Below are 18,703 nucleotides of genomic sequence, written 5' to 3'. Positions count from 1 at the left end.
GTTTGATAATTAAATTTATGTGGCACTGGCGCGCCCTTTAGGGGGGATCCCGAGAAGGGTCCTGAGAGCGGTTAATACGATGTGTACCTATTATTTCTCGGTGCTGGGCTTGCTCTGTTCAAACAGTGCTTTTTGATTGGATCTGAGATCTTGGTTTCTGAGAAAACTCACAATCTAGTACTGGCTGTGTGGAATGTCAATTGTGGTTTGACTGTTTTATTGTTGTTTCAAAATATCACCTACGAGCAGTTGTAGTCCCGTGCTGAGCCATGTTCAAGCGTACCTGCACGGATCTGACCAAAATACCCAAGGAGAAGGTGCGCCAGTGGCTGACCACAATCGAATCGGTGATATTCGATGCCGACGGTGTTCTGTGGCACCTGAACCGGCCGATCAATGGGGCAGTGGAGACCTTTAATATGATCAAGAGCTCGGGCAGGCAGGTGCTGGTGGCGACCAACCATTCGGGTCTGCTCACCAAGGATCTGGCCGCGAAGGCGCACCAGTTCGGCTACGAGATCCAGGAAGAGCAGATACTGAGCTCGGCGCTGTCCGTGGCCAGGTTCCTCAGCGCGAAGGGGTTCAAAAAGAAGGCGTACATCGTCGGGGAGTCGGCCATTGTCGATGAGCTGGCCAAGCAGAACATCTGCAGCTTCTCTGTGGGCAAGGAGAAGCTGCTCAAGCCCATGGAACAGTTTGCCAAGGATATGTACCTGGATCACGAGGTGGGCGCCGTGATAATCGGCAAGGATGAGAGCTTCAATGTGCCGAAGATAATCAGGGCCAGTTCGTACCTCCAGGAGCCGAAGGTCCTCTTCCTGGGCACCTGTCTGGACACCGCCTATCCGGTGGGCAAAAACCGGATGATTGTGGGCGCCGGTGCCATGGTGGCCGCCGTGAAGGTCATCACTGCCCGAATGCCGCTGATTTTGGGCAAGCCGAATCCCCTGATGGTGGAGCAGCTGCTGCAATGCGGCGTCCTCAAGCGGGAGTCCACGCTGATGGTTGGCGACACGTAAGTGGTCCGTCCTCCTGCCCCACCTGCTCTTACCTCACCCGCCTATTCCAGTCTCTACACGGACATTCTGTTCGCCAGCAACTGCGGCTTCCAATCGCTTTTCGTGGGCACCGGCGTCAGCATCTTGAAAGAGGTGCGCCAGATTTGCAATGACGAAGGACACAGCAAAGTGGACATGATCCCAGACACCTATCTGCCCTCTCTGGGACACTTGCGGGAGTTCCTCTGCTAGATCTGTCGATCATGAACACAACACATGAATGCATGCCCATCCATCTGGTACACCTTCTAAATGTAATGCTTTAATAAATTCTAGATTAATATGAGTACGAACATTTTGCCGACTAATTGAAAGCCCGAAAGAAGCCGACGATGCTCGTACCACAGCCTCGATGATGTGTTTTTTGCCATCAATACTGATTGACTTAACTGTTATTTTTGACACATGCTTATACACAGATACACAGCCACACAAGCCTCTTGCCACTATTTCAAAATAAAATACAAAATATACAAATTAAAATTGTGCATTCAAGGACCGTCCAGGAAGGGATGCCCTGTCTCTACACAGCATAGGTGAGCGTTTTGGTGGGCCTTCCTTTTGGGCCTCTCCCCTATCTTAAGGTCCTACTCGTTTCCCAAGGAGTATGTGAATGAAACAAAATCGAAGCTACGGAATTCTGGACCTCAAAATGTCCAAATACGGAAAACAGAGTCTCCTCCGTCTCTCCCTGGCGGCCCTGCTTCTGTTTGTGCTGTGGCTGCAGATATGTGCCGCCGCCAGATCGCGTCCCCCCAGACCGACTCCGAGGCCGAATTGGCGCAAGGGGTACAAGGGAGACGGCACCACCCACGAGCAGTTGGGTCTGGTTCACTTTTCTGAAGCTAAACTTTCCAAGTTCAATCTGTCGAATGTGTTGAACTATACGAAGCATGAAAACTACACAAGAAAGTTTACTGATCTTTTCAAATGGTCGCGAGGCATTTACGACAAGTTCTTTCCAGTTAATGTGACTGTACCAAGGGGTAAGCGGGCCAAGGGGCCAAGATGTGGTTTTAGGCAAATGCCCAATTCTTTGTTGCAGGCTACCTTAGGTTTGTGTCAAAATTTTGCCCCACCCCCTTCCGCCCCCACAAAGGACGAAAATCTGTTGCACCCACAATATTGCACATTCGAGAAAACTAAAAACGCAGAATCATAGATAACCACCATATCTATCAGATTGCTGAATCTGGATCAGATCAGATAATTTGTATAGACAAAAGGAACAAATCAATTTGCACTGGCTACGCAGCACCCGACGTCACGCTCAGACTGATTTTCTGTCTCTCTCGCACGCACTCTTTGTCGTGTCGTTAAAAATTAGCGGCGTCTGCCGGAGGAGAGCCATACTGACTAAGTATCGGGTATAAATGTAGAGTTGCGGTCTCCGCAGCAACTCACAACGTTCCCCCTCGTTTTTTTTATTGTGTTTATACCGTTGAAATGGCACATTATACAATAAGTGTGGCGCCTACTGCCTATCTACATATGTGTAGTAGCAGACATGGCTGAAAAATGACAGGGTAACATTGGTTACAATAATGGCTGTTTAGAATTTTAACAGTGTTGTATATAGTTAAGGTAATACTAATCTTAATATTAATTTGTGTTTTGTGTAGATTATTTACATTGTTTTAAATTGCATGTGTATTTGACGTGTTAGTGTTAATGTGGCAGTTCTCACGTCTAGCCTGGAGTACTGTCATCTGGATGGCACTCAGACTTCTGTTGCTGCTTGGGTTGTGTTTTCGGGTTGTGTGTCGACGGCGCGAGCACAATAGGACTGATTGGCCACAGCAAGTGACCCTCAGCTAAGTTTATTTGTTTTCGCAATTTTTACATTTAAACGCATTTACAAATATTTTTAAAAGCTGTTCTTTTAACAGCGGAACCACTACTTAACATGGTTGGGACATTTTACATAATGTTACAGAGAAATGGATAAGGCACTTTACATTACAAGAAATCAACATTTTCTGGCAACGACGTGCGCTTGTTTACATTTGGAAATTGCATTGTAAGTAATAAAATTATAAATTTAACAAATAGAAGCTGTATTAATTATAATTTCTTTGCCCATTTAATTACAGCGGACGTATATATAGATATGAACCTCTATCATCAGCTCACTGGATGGAATTGAGTCTGTAGAAGTTGGCTGGAGCAGGTGTCAAAATAAAGAACCCGGTGACTTCATCAGGCTGCTGCAGTCTCAGGGGAAGTATAAAGCCGCACCGTAAGTGAGTAAGTATTTGATTGTTACAAATTGCTTCGCCTATATGCTTCCAGAGGGCGTGTCTTTCGGTGTGCGCCTTTCCACCATTGGCGCACTGGACGGCGGTGAAATTTCAGAAGGTGACCTGGGAGCGGTCTGAATAAATGCCACGTGACGTCATTAGGCTGCTGCAACAGCCATGGATCCAGCATTAGGCCAATGAGAAGAAGATTCACCAGTGGCTGTTGTAACTGTTGGACAGGCCTTCGTTGGATGCTGGATATACTGCGGTGCGGATTGGGCGAGCCAGTCAAAAGGCGATTCCAGGGGCGGAAATGTGCATCGGCAATGGACGTGCAGAAGGGAGCATTGCAGCCGGCTCGCTGCGCCCAGCCAGAGGATTCGCAACAGGATAGCTAGCCACCGGATGGATTACTCGCCTCCGCTTTCGCCGTGTATTCATCAGGAGGCCGTCAGTATCTGTGCTGTTTGCCTGTAGATAGAAGTAAGTCGAGTTATTGCCATCCAGATTGGCATTGATGATTTTTCGTCTTCTTTCAGGTTTTGGAGTAGCGATAGGCTGCTGCAGGCTGCGGAGTGGATTCGGAGAAGTTGCCAAAAAGTCATTCCGGATACGCAGGTCAATCCCGGCAGTAGGCGAGGCCCTTATAGAAGATGGCGTGGGAGGCCGCTCACTGCAGGCAGCCATAGGAATTACAGCAGGATGGCAGGCCAACGGATGGACTGCTGGGCGCCAGATTTGCCTTGGATGCACCAAGAGGCCGTCAGTAGCTGTGATATTTGCCTGTAAATAAAGGTAAGCAGAATTATTGCCATCCAGATTGGCATTGATGATATTTTGTCTTCTTTTAGGTATTGGAGTGGCCATAGCTTTTGGTTGTGCAGCTTCTACACACACAGATGAGGCTTCCTTTCGGCTTTCTTCGGCGGCAAATGCTGCGTCCGGAACGGACTGCTCTTCGAGAAGCTGCTCTGGAGTAGGCGGAGGGAATTCGTGTGGTTAAAGCGGAGATTATTGAGGGTCTCTCCTGCGGGATACCAAGGGCTTTGCGACGCTCTTGTTCAAGGCGTTTCCGTTCGACAAGTGCTTCCTTGACTTGGGACTCCCGGAGTTGGCGCTGTTGTTCAATTTCAAGCTGCTCGTGTCTGATTAAAGTTGGCAGCAGTAGTTGTTGTTGTGCTGCCTGCTGCAGGAGTTGTTGTTGGAGAGGCCAAAAGTGAGTTTCCAGCTGCTTTGTGTATCTTGGCCGGTCAAGCCTTTGAGGAATGAAGGGCTGCATGATGAGTCTTTTTGCTTCCAGATTTGGATGGCGAAATAGTGAAGCTGCTAGCCTGCCGCTGGCTCTATCAAAGGTTTCTTCTGCAGAGTCACTGTTGTATGCATCTCGGATAACTTGATTTCTTGTGTACCTGCTAGCCTTCACGATTTTTCGTAGGAGTTGGTTCTGTGCGCTTTCTACCCTGCAAAATTGTGATTCGCATACCAATGCTCCCCATACAGGTAAGGCATATTGCCATATTGGGGCGATTAATTGTTTATAAATAACCATTTTGCATCTTTTAGATAGCCGGCTCTGATGACCAATGATCCAGTTCAGTCTCATGGCTGCTGCACTCACTCGAATTGCTAACTGGGTGGTATGGGCATGTAACACAAGTTTCCATTAGCAAGCCTAGATAGCGATGCCTTGGCTTACTTTTGATTGCTTCGTTGTACATTTTTGGCGATAGCTCACCTATGATATTTGCAATCGATCGCCTTGTATAGAGGACATGGACCGTTTTGCTGGTATTAAGGCTGATGCACCATTTGGACACTGATTTGTTCTAACCGCTGTACTGGCTTCTTTTTTAGCACATAGGACGATTGTGTCATCTGCGTAAGTAGAAAGCATCATGTTGTTGTATATATTCGACTCAATTCTTTCATTTTGTTCTGACAGGTGCGGTAGCGGCATATCCGACGTGAAGACCGTGTAGAGTACAGGGCCGAGGACGCTACCCTGGAGCACTCCTGCGCAAATCCTTCCAGGTCTCGAGCGTATTCCATTGTTTCCGTTTACAAAAAATGTTCTATCTGCTAAGTAACTTTTTAAAACGTTGTAATATGTAAACGGGAGTAGCTTTCAAGGTTTCAAGTTCAAGGATCTCAGAACCCATAAGAGCTAGAGCAACCAAATTTCGTATCCACACTCCTGTGATGTCGGACCTTGACCGTTTTGTGTCAAAATTTCGCCGCACCCCCTTCCGCCCCCGCAAAGGACGAAAATCTGGGGCAACCACAAATCTCAGAGACTATTAAGGCTAGAGTAACCAAATTTTGGTATCCGCACTCCTGTTAGATCTCACTATAAAACGTATATCTCAGAATTTCGCCCCACCCCCTTCCGTCCCTGGTTTCCATCATAACTTCATTGGGGGAAATAGGCCTGAACGGGAGTCTATTTACATCGTATTTCCGCCCAAACTGTTGCCTCTGAAGCCAGGCAGGTTTAGTTGTTAAGCGTTTGAGCTGCGCTATTTCCTTACACTCCATAACTATCGTATTTCTAAATTCGTCGGAGTTTATGAGTTTTTGGTGTGAATATTTCTTCTAAATGTGACACAAAAGCTTCAGCGTTCTCCTCGCTACTCTTTGTCCACCTATAGCCTTCTCTACTACCACTACTGCTGGGAATTTTCAATGGCCAGTTTGGTTCTGGCTGCCTCTTTAAAGTGTTTGTTAAGCGCTATAGTTTTTGCATTCTGTAACGATCTTGAGCGTCTACTTCTTTAAAAAGGTTATAGATCTGGTTATTTTTAGCCTTACGAAGGGCGATGATTTGCCGCGTTGTATAACCTTCGGGTCTCCAAGGTGGGTCTGCGCATATGCTCCCTTTTATGCTGCCATTTGAGCCTTAATAGTTTCTGTTTTCCTATCTAGTGGCAGTTGCCCTGTGCGTGGGTGAGAACGCAATTTATTAGCGAAGTTGCAGCCGCCGCTGCATTGTAGATGTTTTGATTTAGAATGTCGATCGCATCCTCTATGTCTTCTCCTGAGTTTATTTCCATGTTGAGATTGATACGCTGCGATAGGAAATCTTGGAATTTTTTGACATTTGCTTTGCTTGGTAGTAGTCGGCGATTTGTTACCGGGACTGTCGTTGAGCCACTGATGCCCAGGTTAATGAAGATAGGAAGTTGGTCAGATTGCAGATCAACTGCTGAATATGTGTGAATTTTGTCATAGTTTATGCCAGCATATACTGCCAAATCAATAGCGGAGGGCCTTTTTCTTTGATCAAATGGGTAGTGTGTGGCTCCCCAGTGGCCAACACATTTAAACAGGTGTTTGCATGAATCGTGTTCATTAAAACTCTGCCTCTTTTACAGGATCGCACATTGCCCCACCATGGGTGCTTAGCGTTCCAGTCCCCGCAAACTATAAATTTGGAGCCATGTACTTGAATAACTTTTTGAAGTGCTGCTCCGTCCAGGTGATAGTTGGCGGGCAATATATTGGCGCTAGAGCAATGACCTCATTATTGTTAGTGGTTAATGCGATGGGAGCACACTGCAAGAAAATTTCTGTAATTGGTTCAAGTGCAATGTGGTTGAGACCAATTTTGACATAAATGGCTACTCCACCTTTCCTTCTGGAGGAAGGGTGTGAGGCAGTATACAGTATGTAGTCATTTATGGTTAGATTGTCTGTTATTGTGGTAGTAGGGTCATTTGAGGTTATGCGGGTTTCAATAACCATCATTATGTTCACGTTATTACGCTGCATAAATAGTTCTAACTCCAAAATTTAGTTTTTTAGACCACAGGCGTTCCAATAAACGATTTTGAGAGAGCTGTTGTACTGGGCACCTGTAATAGCAGTAGAGGTATGGGCTAAATTATTTGTATTTACATTTGTGGTGGTAGTAGCTAGAGGATTGGCTGTATTGTTGGCCTTAGTAGTGTTTGTAGTATACGGTATTTCGGCGTAATTATTCAATTGCAATGTCATTAGCGGTGGAAATAGTTTGTCCTTTATTTGAGATAATAAAAGTATGCAATAGATCTATAAGGTCATCCATTTTTTTTTGCCCATTTCACTTACAAGGAGAAGATTTTGGTGCACCACCTGCATTAGCTGGTCATTCACATATGGGGCCCCAGCATGCTGGTATCGCTGTGGTTGGGGGGCGTGCTTCTGTGACTCTCGCTGCTGTTGTTGATGCCCACGATAGGAGGGGTGTGGCCTGCTGATGCTGTTGCCCTGAAAGTCATCAGATTGTTGAATTTTGTTGCTAAAAGGCTGGAGGTTTGGCGTCTTATTAGTGTACCGGCTGATGGTGGGCTGTTGGGAGTTGTTTTGTTGTTGCTGCAGGTTAGCCGGCGCAGGCTTTTATGTCTTTCGCTGCTGCTGGTGATGTCCGCGATGGGCCCTGTTGTTGTTGCATTCCTGCTGGCCAACAGACAGTTTATTGTTGTTGCTGAAAAGTTGACTACCGTTGAAATGGCAGCATATGTGTAGTAGCAGACATGGCTGAAAAATTACAGGGTAACTAACATTGGTTACAATAAAGGCTGTTTAGAATTTTAACAGTGTTGTATATAGTTAAGGTACTACTAATCTTAATATTAATTTGTGTTTTGTGTAGATTATTTACATGGTTTTATATTACATGTGTATTTGACGTGTTAGTGTTATTGTGGCTGATTTCCATATTGGTAGTTGAGAAGGGATTTCTTCGCCAGTTCTCACGTCTAGCCTGGAGTACTGTCATCTGGATGGCACTCAGACTTCTGTTGCTGCTTGGGTTGTGTTTCATCATTGAGGCGTATCTTGGTCTGGCCAGCCTCCTGGGGATGTATGGTTGTGTTGCGATATCACAGGCAAGAAGATTTGAGTGCTGCATTAGTCGGGTGTAGTAGTTATTGCAGAGTCCATTGTAGATTTCATTGATAGTTGAAATTTTGAGATCCACGTGCAGTGTTTTATTTCTCACGTACCAGGGTGCATTAGTAATTGCTCTGAGGGCTCTGTTTTGTAATGTTTGCAGTTTGTCCATTTGCATGTTTGATGTTAGGGGTCCCCAGACTGGCAAGGCATACTGCAATATTGGGGCAACCAGTTGCTTGTAGAGAAGGACTTTTAGATGCTTTTAGAGGGTAAGTTTGCTTCTTCTGCCGATTAACCAATCAATCTTTTTTAGCCGGGCCCTAGTTTTGGTGACTACAGCAGTTACATGTTTGTTGAAGTTGAGCTTTTCATCCATCTGCACACCAAGGTATGGAAGGACCGCTTTTTTGGGTAGGTGTTGACCAGCAAGTCTAGGTGCTGCAGTCTGTTGTTGCGCAGGTGAGAGTGTGTGCAAGACGAGCAGTTTTCGTGAGACTTATGGTAATTCCCCATTTTTTTGACCAGGAGTGAGCGTTAGCTAGAAGCCTCTCCATGGATTCATTGCCTTGTCGTTGGTTCTTTGTGGTTGTGGCATGTCAGCAGTGTATATATTGGACTGCTGCAGCTACTTGCTTTTGACTTGATATGGTATTATTACAACAGACGACTTTGAAGGTTCTATCCATAAGATAATTGGTGAGTAGAATGTATAATTTGTCCGGTATTATGGTTTTAAGTTTGCAGAGTAGACCTTGATGCCAGACTCTATCAAAAGCTTCCTGGATGTCCATGTAAACAGCACAGCAATGTCGTTGTTGTTCATATGACCTGAGGATAAATTGAGTTACTCGTCCAACTTGTTGTTCAGCGGAGTGCTGACTTCTAAAACCGAATTGATGATTTGGGGTATGGCCAAGGCAAAGTGTTCTTCATCAAAGAGACGTGTTTGAATGAGGCGCTCGAAAAGTTTTGAAAATCCTGATAGAAGACTGATAGGCCTGTAGGATACCGGCGGTTTTCCAGGTTTCTGAATCATTGTTATTTTAGCACATTTCCAAGCCTTTGGGAAATACCCAATATGCAAGGCAGCGTTGAATATCAGCAAAAGGTAGGAAATGGCAGATAACGGTAAGGCTTTTATGACGCGGTTATCGATATTATCAAATCCAGGTGACTTTCTTGACTTGAGTTTTTTGATTTCAGTTTTTAATTCATTTAAGGTAACTGGTCTGATTTGTTGTTCGTCTGGGGAATTGTTACGTTGTAGCACTGATTCGATGTCTTCCCTGTCTTGTAGAGCTGCCGTGATTCTAGGAGTAAACCGTAGTTCGAGATGCTGTGCAAAGGCTTCAGCTTTTTCTTCTGTGGTTTTGCACCATGGACCAGCAGGAGTTTGCTGTCCATCAGCCACATGCTTTCGAACTGGAGGATTTGGGATAGGCTGCCTCTTGATGGAATTAGTGAGTAGCCACAGCTTTTGCATGCTGTATCTGTCCGTCGGATCAATGGATTGTAACAGTCTACTTATTTTGTTGGCTTTTTGTAGTTTGATTTTTGATTCGATTTGTAAGTTGATTTATGGTAACTGAGGTGAGATGGTGGGGGAAATTATCTTTCTGCTTGATTTTACATAGTAATTTCTTTAGTTCTATTGCTTTTAGTGTTTGTCGGTCAAGATGAAGGTTTTGGTGTCCATAGAGTCCAAACTGGTTTTGTGAAGTTTGTGAGGCAGATTCGGCAGCATTGAAGATGTTCTTTTCGAAGATGGCAATAGCATCGTCAATGTCATCTTCATTGTGTAGCTCCGTTTCAAGGTGGATTCGCTGATCAAGATAAGTTTGAAATTTGTTGATACTTGCATTATATGGTAAAAGGGGTAACTTTTTAGTAGATTCCGGTCTGAGGAGGAGACTTATGATCTGTATATTGTGATCAGAACCTGTCATAAGATGTTTCAATATGGATTAAATTGTGCCTGATACCCTTGTAAACCGCAAAGTCCATTGCAGATGGTATATGTCGTCGATTTGAAGGGAAGTGGGTGGGGGATCCAGTGGCCAGTATGTTCCTGATCGCTTTCCTGAATGCATTTCAGAAGTTCAGCTCCACTTCTACAAGATCTTGCATTGCCCAACCACTGACTTTTGGCGTTCCAATCCCCAGCTACGATGAATCGGCTACCCAGAGAGTCAAAAACCTGTTTGAATTGTGTATCAATCCAATTATGCGTAGGTGGACAATAGATCGCACCGATTCTAATTATTAGGTGGTTTTTCATTGTTGCAGCCACGGTGCACATCTGGATGGAGTCTTTTCTTGTTGGTGGGAGGGAAATGTGTGGGATGTTGCATTTTATGATAATCGCCGCTCCTCCTCTGCTCCGGTTAGACGGGTGGTTTGCCATGTAAACATGATAATCGTCTATTACGAGATCAGGGTCGTCTTTTAGGTGGGATTCAGATAATAGTAGGATGTCTATATTGTTGTCTGTCAAATAAGCATTCAGTTCAGGTAGTTTGTTTGAGAGCCCAGCAGCGTTCCAGAAGGCGATTTTGGTTATCATGGAATTATTAGGCATTTAAGGATTCATTGTCTTTTGTAAGTGGAGAGAGTCGTAATAAGATTCGGTCAAGAGTCTTCTCAAGTAAAGACATCTTATTTTCAAGGCTCTGAATGGGCTGAGTCTAGTTAATTGTTGCCTCGTTGACTGCACTAGTAGGAGAGATATAAGCTTGTCTAACTTCACATTAAGGCTGTTGAGATGTCAATGTTATTGTTGTTGTTGTTATTGCTGATTTGTGGGTGATTTGTGTTTAAAGATTGATTTGAGCTCTTGGATCGAATTCGGCTGAGATGCTTAATGAGTTGATTCTGCAAGCGTGCGTTAGGCTTTGGCTTCGTCTTCGATCTTGATCTTCGTTCTTGCTGTAGTGGTTGTTGGTTGTTTTTGCGCTGGAAGGTTCACTTTGGCGACTGCAGCGTAGCTCAGGGCCTGGTTTGAAGCGGAGGGTGCTTCTTGGTGCGTACTGGAGCTTAGAGCGTTCAGTTGTGGATTGCGAGGTTTGCTTGATTGGCGATGTCGGCTTTGGCTTCGATTCTATGGCCGGCATACCAAGATTCTGCAGTAGCATATTGGCTTGGGCCAATTCACTCGGCTTTTTGCGCATTTCTGCATTTTTAAAGGAGATGCAGCCTCTATAGCTGGCTGGGTGAGGGCCGTTGCAGTTTGCACATTTAGCCGGTTGCTGCAAGGTTTTTTGGCATGTTGTTGAGGGGTGCTGTCCAATAGTTGTGTGTGTGGCCAATTTTTTGGCACCGATGGCATTGAACATTGAACATGTTGAAGGGTTCTAGCCAGCATTTCAATGATGTAATCTTTATCCGTGGTATGGTGGAGATCCCTGATTATGATTCTATATCCTCTTTCCGTTTTGAGTTGATACGTATAAGATGGGGTGGTGCATTCACCGTTCCTGAAGTGGTTCTGCAAGGTTCTGAAGGAGTTCACAACAATGAACATGATGCGGAGTCCACCAGATGGCTGTACTTGAGGGAACTTAACCATTTTTTTGGCGGTTTTGGACAGAGGGAAGAGTGGAGCTGCAGGCCTTTTGCCTTGGTTGTTGAGTGTTTTCTCAACAGCAGTTGTATTTGAGTTGAATGGCTGAGCGGTACTTACTCGCTCACTCTCTGACTCACTGGAGGAGATTACTGGCAGAAGCTCGTCATCATCAACGCACATTAGCAGCTTTTTGTAGGATCTTCTGGTGGGGCATACAATTCTGACCATGCCGCCATCTTGGTAGTCAAGAACATAGTTGTTCACTCCCATTTTTGTGATGTGTTCGACTATGCGAACAAAACTGACAGTCTCTCAAATGAGAGAGTTGTTTTTATTGTGTTTATACCGTTGAAATGGCATATTATACAATAAGTGTGTCGCCTACTGCTTATCTACATATGTGTAGTAGCAGACATGGCTGTAAAGTGGCTGGGTAACACAAGTTACGGTATTGGCTTGCATTGACAGAGGATTGGCATTGGCATCGCATAGTGATGCCAACGATGTGAGGATTGGCTGCGATTTACCGAGTGGCGAACTGGTCCGGCCAACCGGGATGCGGTGTCGGAGATATAGGCATTGGCATGGGGATGTGATGCCAAAGAAGCGTGAGACTTGCCTGCATTCCAGTGGCTGTTGGTCCGGCCACCCAGTATGCGTATGGGTCTGGAGGATGTGAGTTTCTGTAAATCTGCTATCTGTAAATGATATAAAAACTTTTTGTGTTTTGCTTTATTTTCAGGCTTTGACTTTGGATTTGCCGAAAATTTGGTAAGTAGTTTGAGTTGTGTATTTGTTGACTTTTGATAGTTTTTATATGATGAGTATTAATCTCCTTCTCCTTTAATCTCCGCTCTTAATCTCCTTCACTGTCAAAAATGAAGGAAATTCTTTATTTTTGGTTTTGATTTGAATAAACCTCAATACATATGCAATGACTCTTTCTAGTTTATGCATGCACGAATATTTTTTGTAATAATTCACAAAAAATGTTATTTTTTGCTATTACCATTGTTGTGCCAACAACTAATTTTTCTTCACTTTTTCTTCTTTTTTGGCCAATTCTTCTCTTTTGGCCAATGTTCCTTAGATTTCGCCAACCATTGAGGCCCTTTCCACCAAATCTTAAAATCTTTTAGCTTATCTGCACTAATGCCCCTTGATGCTACATCTGTTGGATTGTCTTCAGTTCTAACGTGTCCACATTTAATTTCCTTAATCTTTCTTACTTCGTCAGTTCGACGCCTAAAAAACTTGTCTTTATTGTCTCCATTCTTTATCCAGGCTAGAGTAATAGTAGAATCACTCCAGGCATAGCACTCTACATTACTTCCAACCGCATACTTTCACCCGTTGAATAAATTTTGCCAGAAGATGTGCTGCACAAAGTTCTAATTATACCCGATACTCAAAATGAGTATTGGGGTATATTAATATACCCGATACTCAAAATGAGTATTGGGGTATATTAGATTTGTGGTAAAAGTGGATACGTGTAACGTCCAGAAGGAATCGTTTCCGACCCTATAAAATATATATATTCTTGATCAGCATCAATAGTCGAGTCGATTGAGCCCTGTCTGTCTGTCCGTCCGTCCGTCCGTCCGTCTGTCCGTCCCCTTCAGCGCCTAGTGTTCAAAGACTATGAGAGCAAGAGCAACGATGTTTTGGATCCTGCTACGATTCCTGCTGCAATTTCGACGATACGAGAAAACTAAAATGCAGAATCGTAGAAGATGTTTATATCTTCTAGAGTGCAAAATCTGAACCAGATCGTATAAATATTATAGCCAGAATCAAGAAAACAATTTCATTCTTTCTCGCTCTGTCTCTCTCTAACACACAGGTTTCATGGTCGGTTTTGCCAATTGCAAAATATGAGTTCAAGGATCTCAGAGACTACAAAAGCCAGAGCAACCATATTTGGTATCCACACTCCTGTGATATCGGACCATGACCGTTTCGTGTCCAAATTTCGCCACACCCCCCGCAAAGGACAAAAATCTGGGGCATCCACAAATCTCAGAGACTATTAAGGCTAGAGTAACCAAATTTAGTATCCGCACTTCTGTTAGATCTCACTATAAAACGAATATCTCAGAATTTTGCCCCACCCCCTACCGCCCCCACAAAGGACGAAAATCTGTTGCACCCACAATATTGCACATTCGAGAAAACTAAAAACGCAGAATCATAGATAACCACCATATCTATCAGATTGCTGAATCTGGATCAGATCGGATCATTTTTGTAGCCAGAAGCAAGAAATCAATTTGCGGTGGCTACGCAGCGCCCGATTTTCTGTTTCTGATTTTCTGTCTCTCTCGCACGCACTCTTTGTCGTGTCGTTTAATATTAGCGCCGTCTGCCGGAGGAGAGCCATACTGACTTAGTATCGGGTATAACAGTAGAGTTGCGGTGTCCGCAGCAACTCACAACGTTCCCCCTCGTTTTGATTGTTCTTTGCCGTGTCGCCATTTCCTGTGGTGCCCTGTTTTCCTTTTTGTGGTGTCTGTCGTGTGCCGTGCCGTGCCGTGCCCCGCTGACATGACAAAAAGTCCCTTCCCCCCCACCACCACTATAACTACTACCGACAAGCTTTCTTCTCGCCAATAAATAATTTATAAGATTAATCTATAAAAACACAAACTAACGAGAGAAAACTGTGTAAAGAGATAGAAAGTGCCAATAAAAGACCTATGACAAACACAAACGCGCTTACAATTACTTGCAAAACAAACTGGTATCAGTCCAATGACACAATTACAATTTACAATTATTTGCAAAACTAATTGGTATCAGTCCAATGTGCCAGACAACGCTCAAAGCGGAATTGGTAAAAAAAAGAGAGCAGAGTGGAGAGCGGTTATAGCAAGAGCTACTAAACAGAGAGCGCTATTGCTCAGAAAGTTTAAAGAGCGAGAGAGAAAGAACAGTTATGGAAGTTGAGGTGATAGTGAGAGAGTGATAAAACAACAAAAGCTACCAGACGAGAGCGGACTGCAATGCAATACTCACTCACTGCAACATCACAAACACAAGCCGACGCCGAAAAATAAAAAGTTAAATAATGTTTTAACACAAATCAAAAGGCATGCACTCGCGTAATAGGTTTAGATTGTTGTCTGGTTAGGAAGTATAATTAGACTTTAGTTAGGAAAACACCGGCTGTTTATTCAAAACAAAAGGAAAAAATGCGGAGCGCATTATAAATATTGCATGCAATTAGTTTTAGAGACAGTTCAGGGGATAGGGTTTGACAGAGGGAGTTATAATTATGCCATAAAACTCTAAAAGGTTCATGATCAACATAACTAGACCTACATATGGGTAGACGGATAGGCCTAAAATTACGGGTAGGTCTAGATGGAACGGCCAAGTTAATCTGACCCAAAAGAGTTTGGGAGTCAACAAGCTCCAAAATACATTAGCATATTGGCGTCAATAAATGTTTCCTCTAAAAGTATAAATTCTAAGAGAATATAAATAAATAAATATGTTTAAGTACCCGCAAAATCGCTTTCATAAGCTCTTATATATCTCTGTGAATTAAAATCTCATTTATGCACCACTACATCTGGATTCCCACCAAAGTAAAACGGAAAGTGCAATTAGCAAGGGAATTGAGGTAATTACAGGTGAAAGGATAAGGAAAAGAACAGCAGTAAATGGAAACCTAATTGAAATGCAAGGCCAGAAGGATACCAACCATGCAGCATTAAAACCAAAATTAATCAACAAAATACTCGTAAATATCGCTTCAGTTGACTCTCGAAATGAGTAAAGGAACTCCATTATAATGAGTTTAATGAATATAGCAGGTCCATTGTCAGACGACATCCTCGATTGTCAACATTAATAAATCAGTAGGAAAAAAATTGCAGTCGATAGCAGTTTTTATGAAGCCATCATCAACGTGGCGACCGGGCTAGACGTCAACTGCTGTATAGATGAGGTACATGGGAAATGGAAATGACGTGGAAGCGCTAAGGACAATGACGGACGTCCACGATGACGAGGAAACGTTTTGTGTTGCTTTTTGACGCTGGTCCTCTACCAGGCGCCTCGGCGTGAGGGAAATGACATTTCCATGGCGGTGACACGAGGCGACGACAGTCAAGTGCTTCGAGCGGAAACGGAAATTTAAAGGAAAAGCAAATGGCCGAGCAAAATGGTCAAACAACTGACGAATGCAATCATTGAGCGAGCAAAGTGTGCATGACCAGGAAACTATGAAGCAGTTTTCACTCATAAAACTAGCACAGGTCTTGTTCCCTCAATTGTAAAACACAACAAATTTATTTGAATCTCAACCAGAAATTAGCAAATTTAGCACATGCATTCCCACAAAACATGCAAATTACTGTAAATGTTATTTCTACAAAGTATAAATCTCCTCGGAGTAAGTAACCATAAACGTCTTCACACATGGATCGAAGCTGGAAAACGGGCTCCTAGCGAGCCTGGCAGCCTTCTCTACATATCCTAAAGTACGCTAAAAAGATACATCAAAAGTAAATAGAAAAAAGAACCCATTTACTCCCCAATAAATGTAGCACTGACAGCAAAGAGGGATGAGCATCACGTAGATCGAAAGCATTTTTCATGTCGTGAAAACAGAACGTGTTCCTGGGGGCAAATCTTTTGTGGCTGTTGTTCTCCACGGTCTGCTGCGTGGCCCAATGAAACACCTAATTCCCGCACATGGTTGGCCAAAGACATTAGAGTGACACAATTAGCAAGAATTATACTCCAATATAGGACGTACTAACGAGATGTACAGTTTTTTCGTAACGTACGGGTCGTCAAACTCCTTGGACCAACGCTTGATGAACTCTAAAACACCCTTAACTTTATTTACAGTTCCACCTATATGGGTATAGCATATCCGACTCCATGTCCAAGAACCACCCAGAACAGGGACATGCAGCGGATTCCATCAAGACAACTGATCACGTTCGGATTCGATTTGCTGTCGACAATGCGGAAGATGGCACGGGAACTTGACCGTGCCGAGCAAATCTTCACAGTCACAGGGATAGTAGTCGTAGAGCATGCATAGATCCACGATAGTACCCATCAAGCCCAGAAGTACATTGCAATCCATAGTAAGAGTCACAGAATTTGATTATGATACGGTCTAACTTACACTGAAAATGGTCATTCCATCCCAAGGTTTCGATTCACTTGTCTGACAGCTGGCCTCGCTGAATTTTATATTTGTGCTGCTTGAGCTCAACAAATTCTGCATTAACTGCTCCAGAAACGTATCCATATGTGCCGCAGAGCTGCAAGCCGGAAAGCAAGATGTGATCTTGATCGAATTAGATACGGCGGGTACATTTAGAAAACAGTACTTTCCATGTATGCTGTCACTACTGGTGATCTCCTCGCTGATCTTGACACACTCATCAAAGTTACCCAGATGGTAGGCATTGCCGGACAGCACTCCTGAGGGAATGGAGCCCCAAGCATCGATCACTGCTCACAAAATTCGTCAACTTCAGTTCTCATTCACTTGAATATAATTTTCATTATTTACTTACTCTTAAGGGCCCATAATTTTCCAGCAGTGAGCGCCTGCATGAACTGCGCCATGTCCGCGAAACACAACAGATCCTCCTGACTGGGTATTCGGGGGTGGAATAGATCCAAGTCCGGGAGCGATGCATTACGGAAGTGTTCGGCAAACTCGACTCCCAGCGGGCGGAACCTTTTTAAACGCTGGTAATCTTGCAGGACATCTCCGTCTTTCAGTTGTGCGGCTCTGATAAGTACCAGTCCGCAGACAAGTAGACTGCTTAAAACGTTCACCATGCTAATACTTTTTCGATTGAAGGTATTGCACCTTTGTGTGATTTTATAGGAATGTGACTGTGATTTTAAAGGAATGTTTTGAGGGAAATCTGGCGATAACATTATCAGTGTGTCAGCTCTCGAGTCAAGTATATCAGCCAAAATGCTTAATTCAGTCGAACATCACCGATAAGGAGCAATCCGTCTAAATTCTAAGTAGTCACAAGCTCATTTATTTATAATCTTTTCCCAGGTAATCGTTTTACTTATTGACTTTTGATGGATTAAATTTGGTTTTAATATGAGTGAGTAAGAAAAAACGGAGAAAACAAAAGTTTAGCTAAACATGGATGTAGACAATTTGTTCTATAGTTCTGATCATTGCGTGAAAAGATGATAGCCGGGTTGCAATTATTCCCATTAGTGGTGACAGATCCTTTCTTTGTTTCAATGTTTTTTCCAATTCTCATGACAAGTAGCAGCAAAATGGCGAGAGTTCGTGAAGAGATTCCGCCTCCCCGCAACAACCAAATTTAAAACGAGGGGGAACGCTGTGAGTTGCTGCGGACACCGCAATTCTACATTTATACCCGATACTTAGTCAGTATGGCTCTCCTCCGGCAGAGGCCGCTAATATTAAACGAAACGACAAAGAGTGCGTGCGAGAGAGACAGAAAATCAGAAACAGAAAATCGGGCGCTGCGTAGCCACCGCAAATTGATTTCTTGCTTCTGGCTACAAAAATGATCCGATCTGATCCAGATTCAGCAATCTGATAGATGTGGTCATTATCTATGATTCTGCGTTTTTAGTTTTCTCGAATGTGCAATATTGTGAATGCAACATATTTTCGTCCTTTGTGGGGGCGGAAGGGGGTGGGGCGAAATTCTGAGATATACGCTTTATAGTGAGATCTAACGGAAGTGCGGATACCAAATTTGGTACTCTAGCGATAATAGTCTCTGAGATTTGTGGATTTTCGTCCTTTGCGCGGGCGGAAGGGGGTGAGCCGAAATTTGGACATGAAACGGTCAAGGTCCGATATCACAGGAGTGTGGATACCAAATTTGGTTGCTCTGGCTCTTATAGGTTCTGAGATCCTTGAGGAGCTGTCCGACGGCCCTTCCCCCAGGGTCTCCCCGCTGGAGTCCCTCGGCGCAGTCGTGCTCTCCACA

At 43.9% G+C, this 18,703-nt stretch overlaps 1 protein-coding gene across 1 annotated transcript; it reads left to right on the top strand.

Annotated features, from left to right (window-relative positions):
- Positions 1 to 228: 228 nt before the first annotated feature.
- Positions 229 to 1,339, top strand: LOC113567146 (glycerol-3-phosphate phosphatase-like). Its single transcript, XM_026994322.1, has 2 exons — positions 229 to 1,015; positions 1,070 to 1,339. Exons 1-2 carry the CDS (start codon positions 270 to 272, stop codon positions 1,248 to 1,250), a joined length of 927 nt encoding a protein of 308 aa, XP_026850123.1. The 5' UTR covers positions 229 to 269; the 3' UTR covers positions 1,251 to 1,339.
- Positions 1,340 to 18,703: the final 17,364 nt, after the last annotated feature.

This window comes from Drosophila persimilis, unplaced genomic scaffold (assembly GCF_003286085.1).
Source record: "Drosophila persimilis strain 14011-0111.01,24,50 unplaced genomic scaffold, DperRS2 tig00001989-arrow-arrow-pilon, whole genome shotgun sequence".
Taxonomy (NCBI): domain Eukaryota; kingdom Metazoa; phylum Arthropoda; class Insecta; order Diptera; family Drosophilidae; genus Drosophila; species Drosophila persimilis.
Note: the sequence above shows the minus strand (reverse complement) of the source record. Positions and strands in the feature narration are given on the sequence as shown.

Coding starts and splice junctions, on each gene's coding strand:
- LOC113567146 (XM_026994322.1), top strand. CDS start 270: ATGTTCAAGCGTACCTGCACGGATCTGACCAAAATACCCAAGGAGAAG. Junction 1,016..1,069: donor ACGCTGATGGTTGGCGACAC/GTAAGTGGTCCG, acceptor CGCCTATTCCAG/TCTCTACACGGACATTCTGT.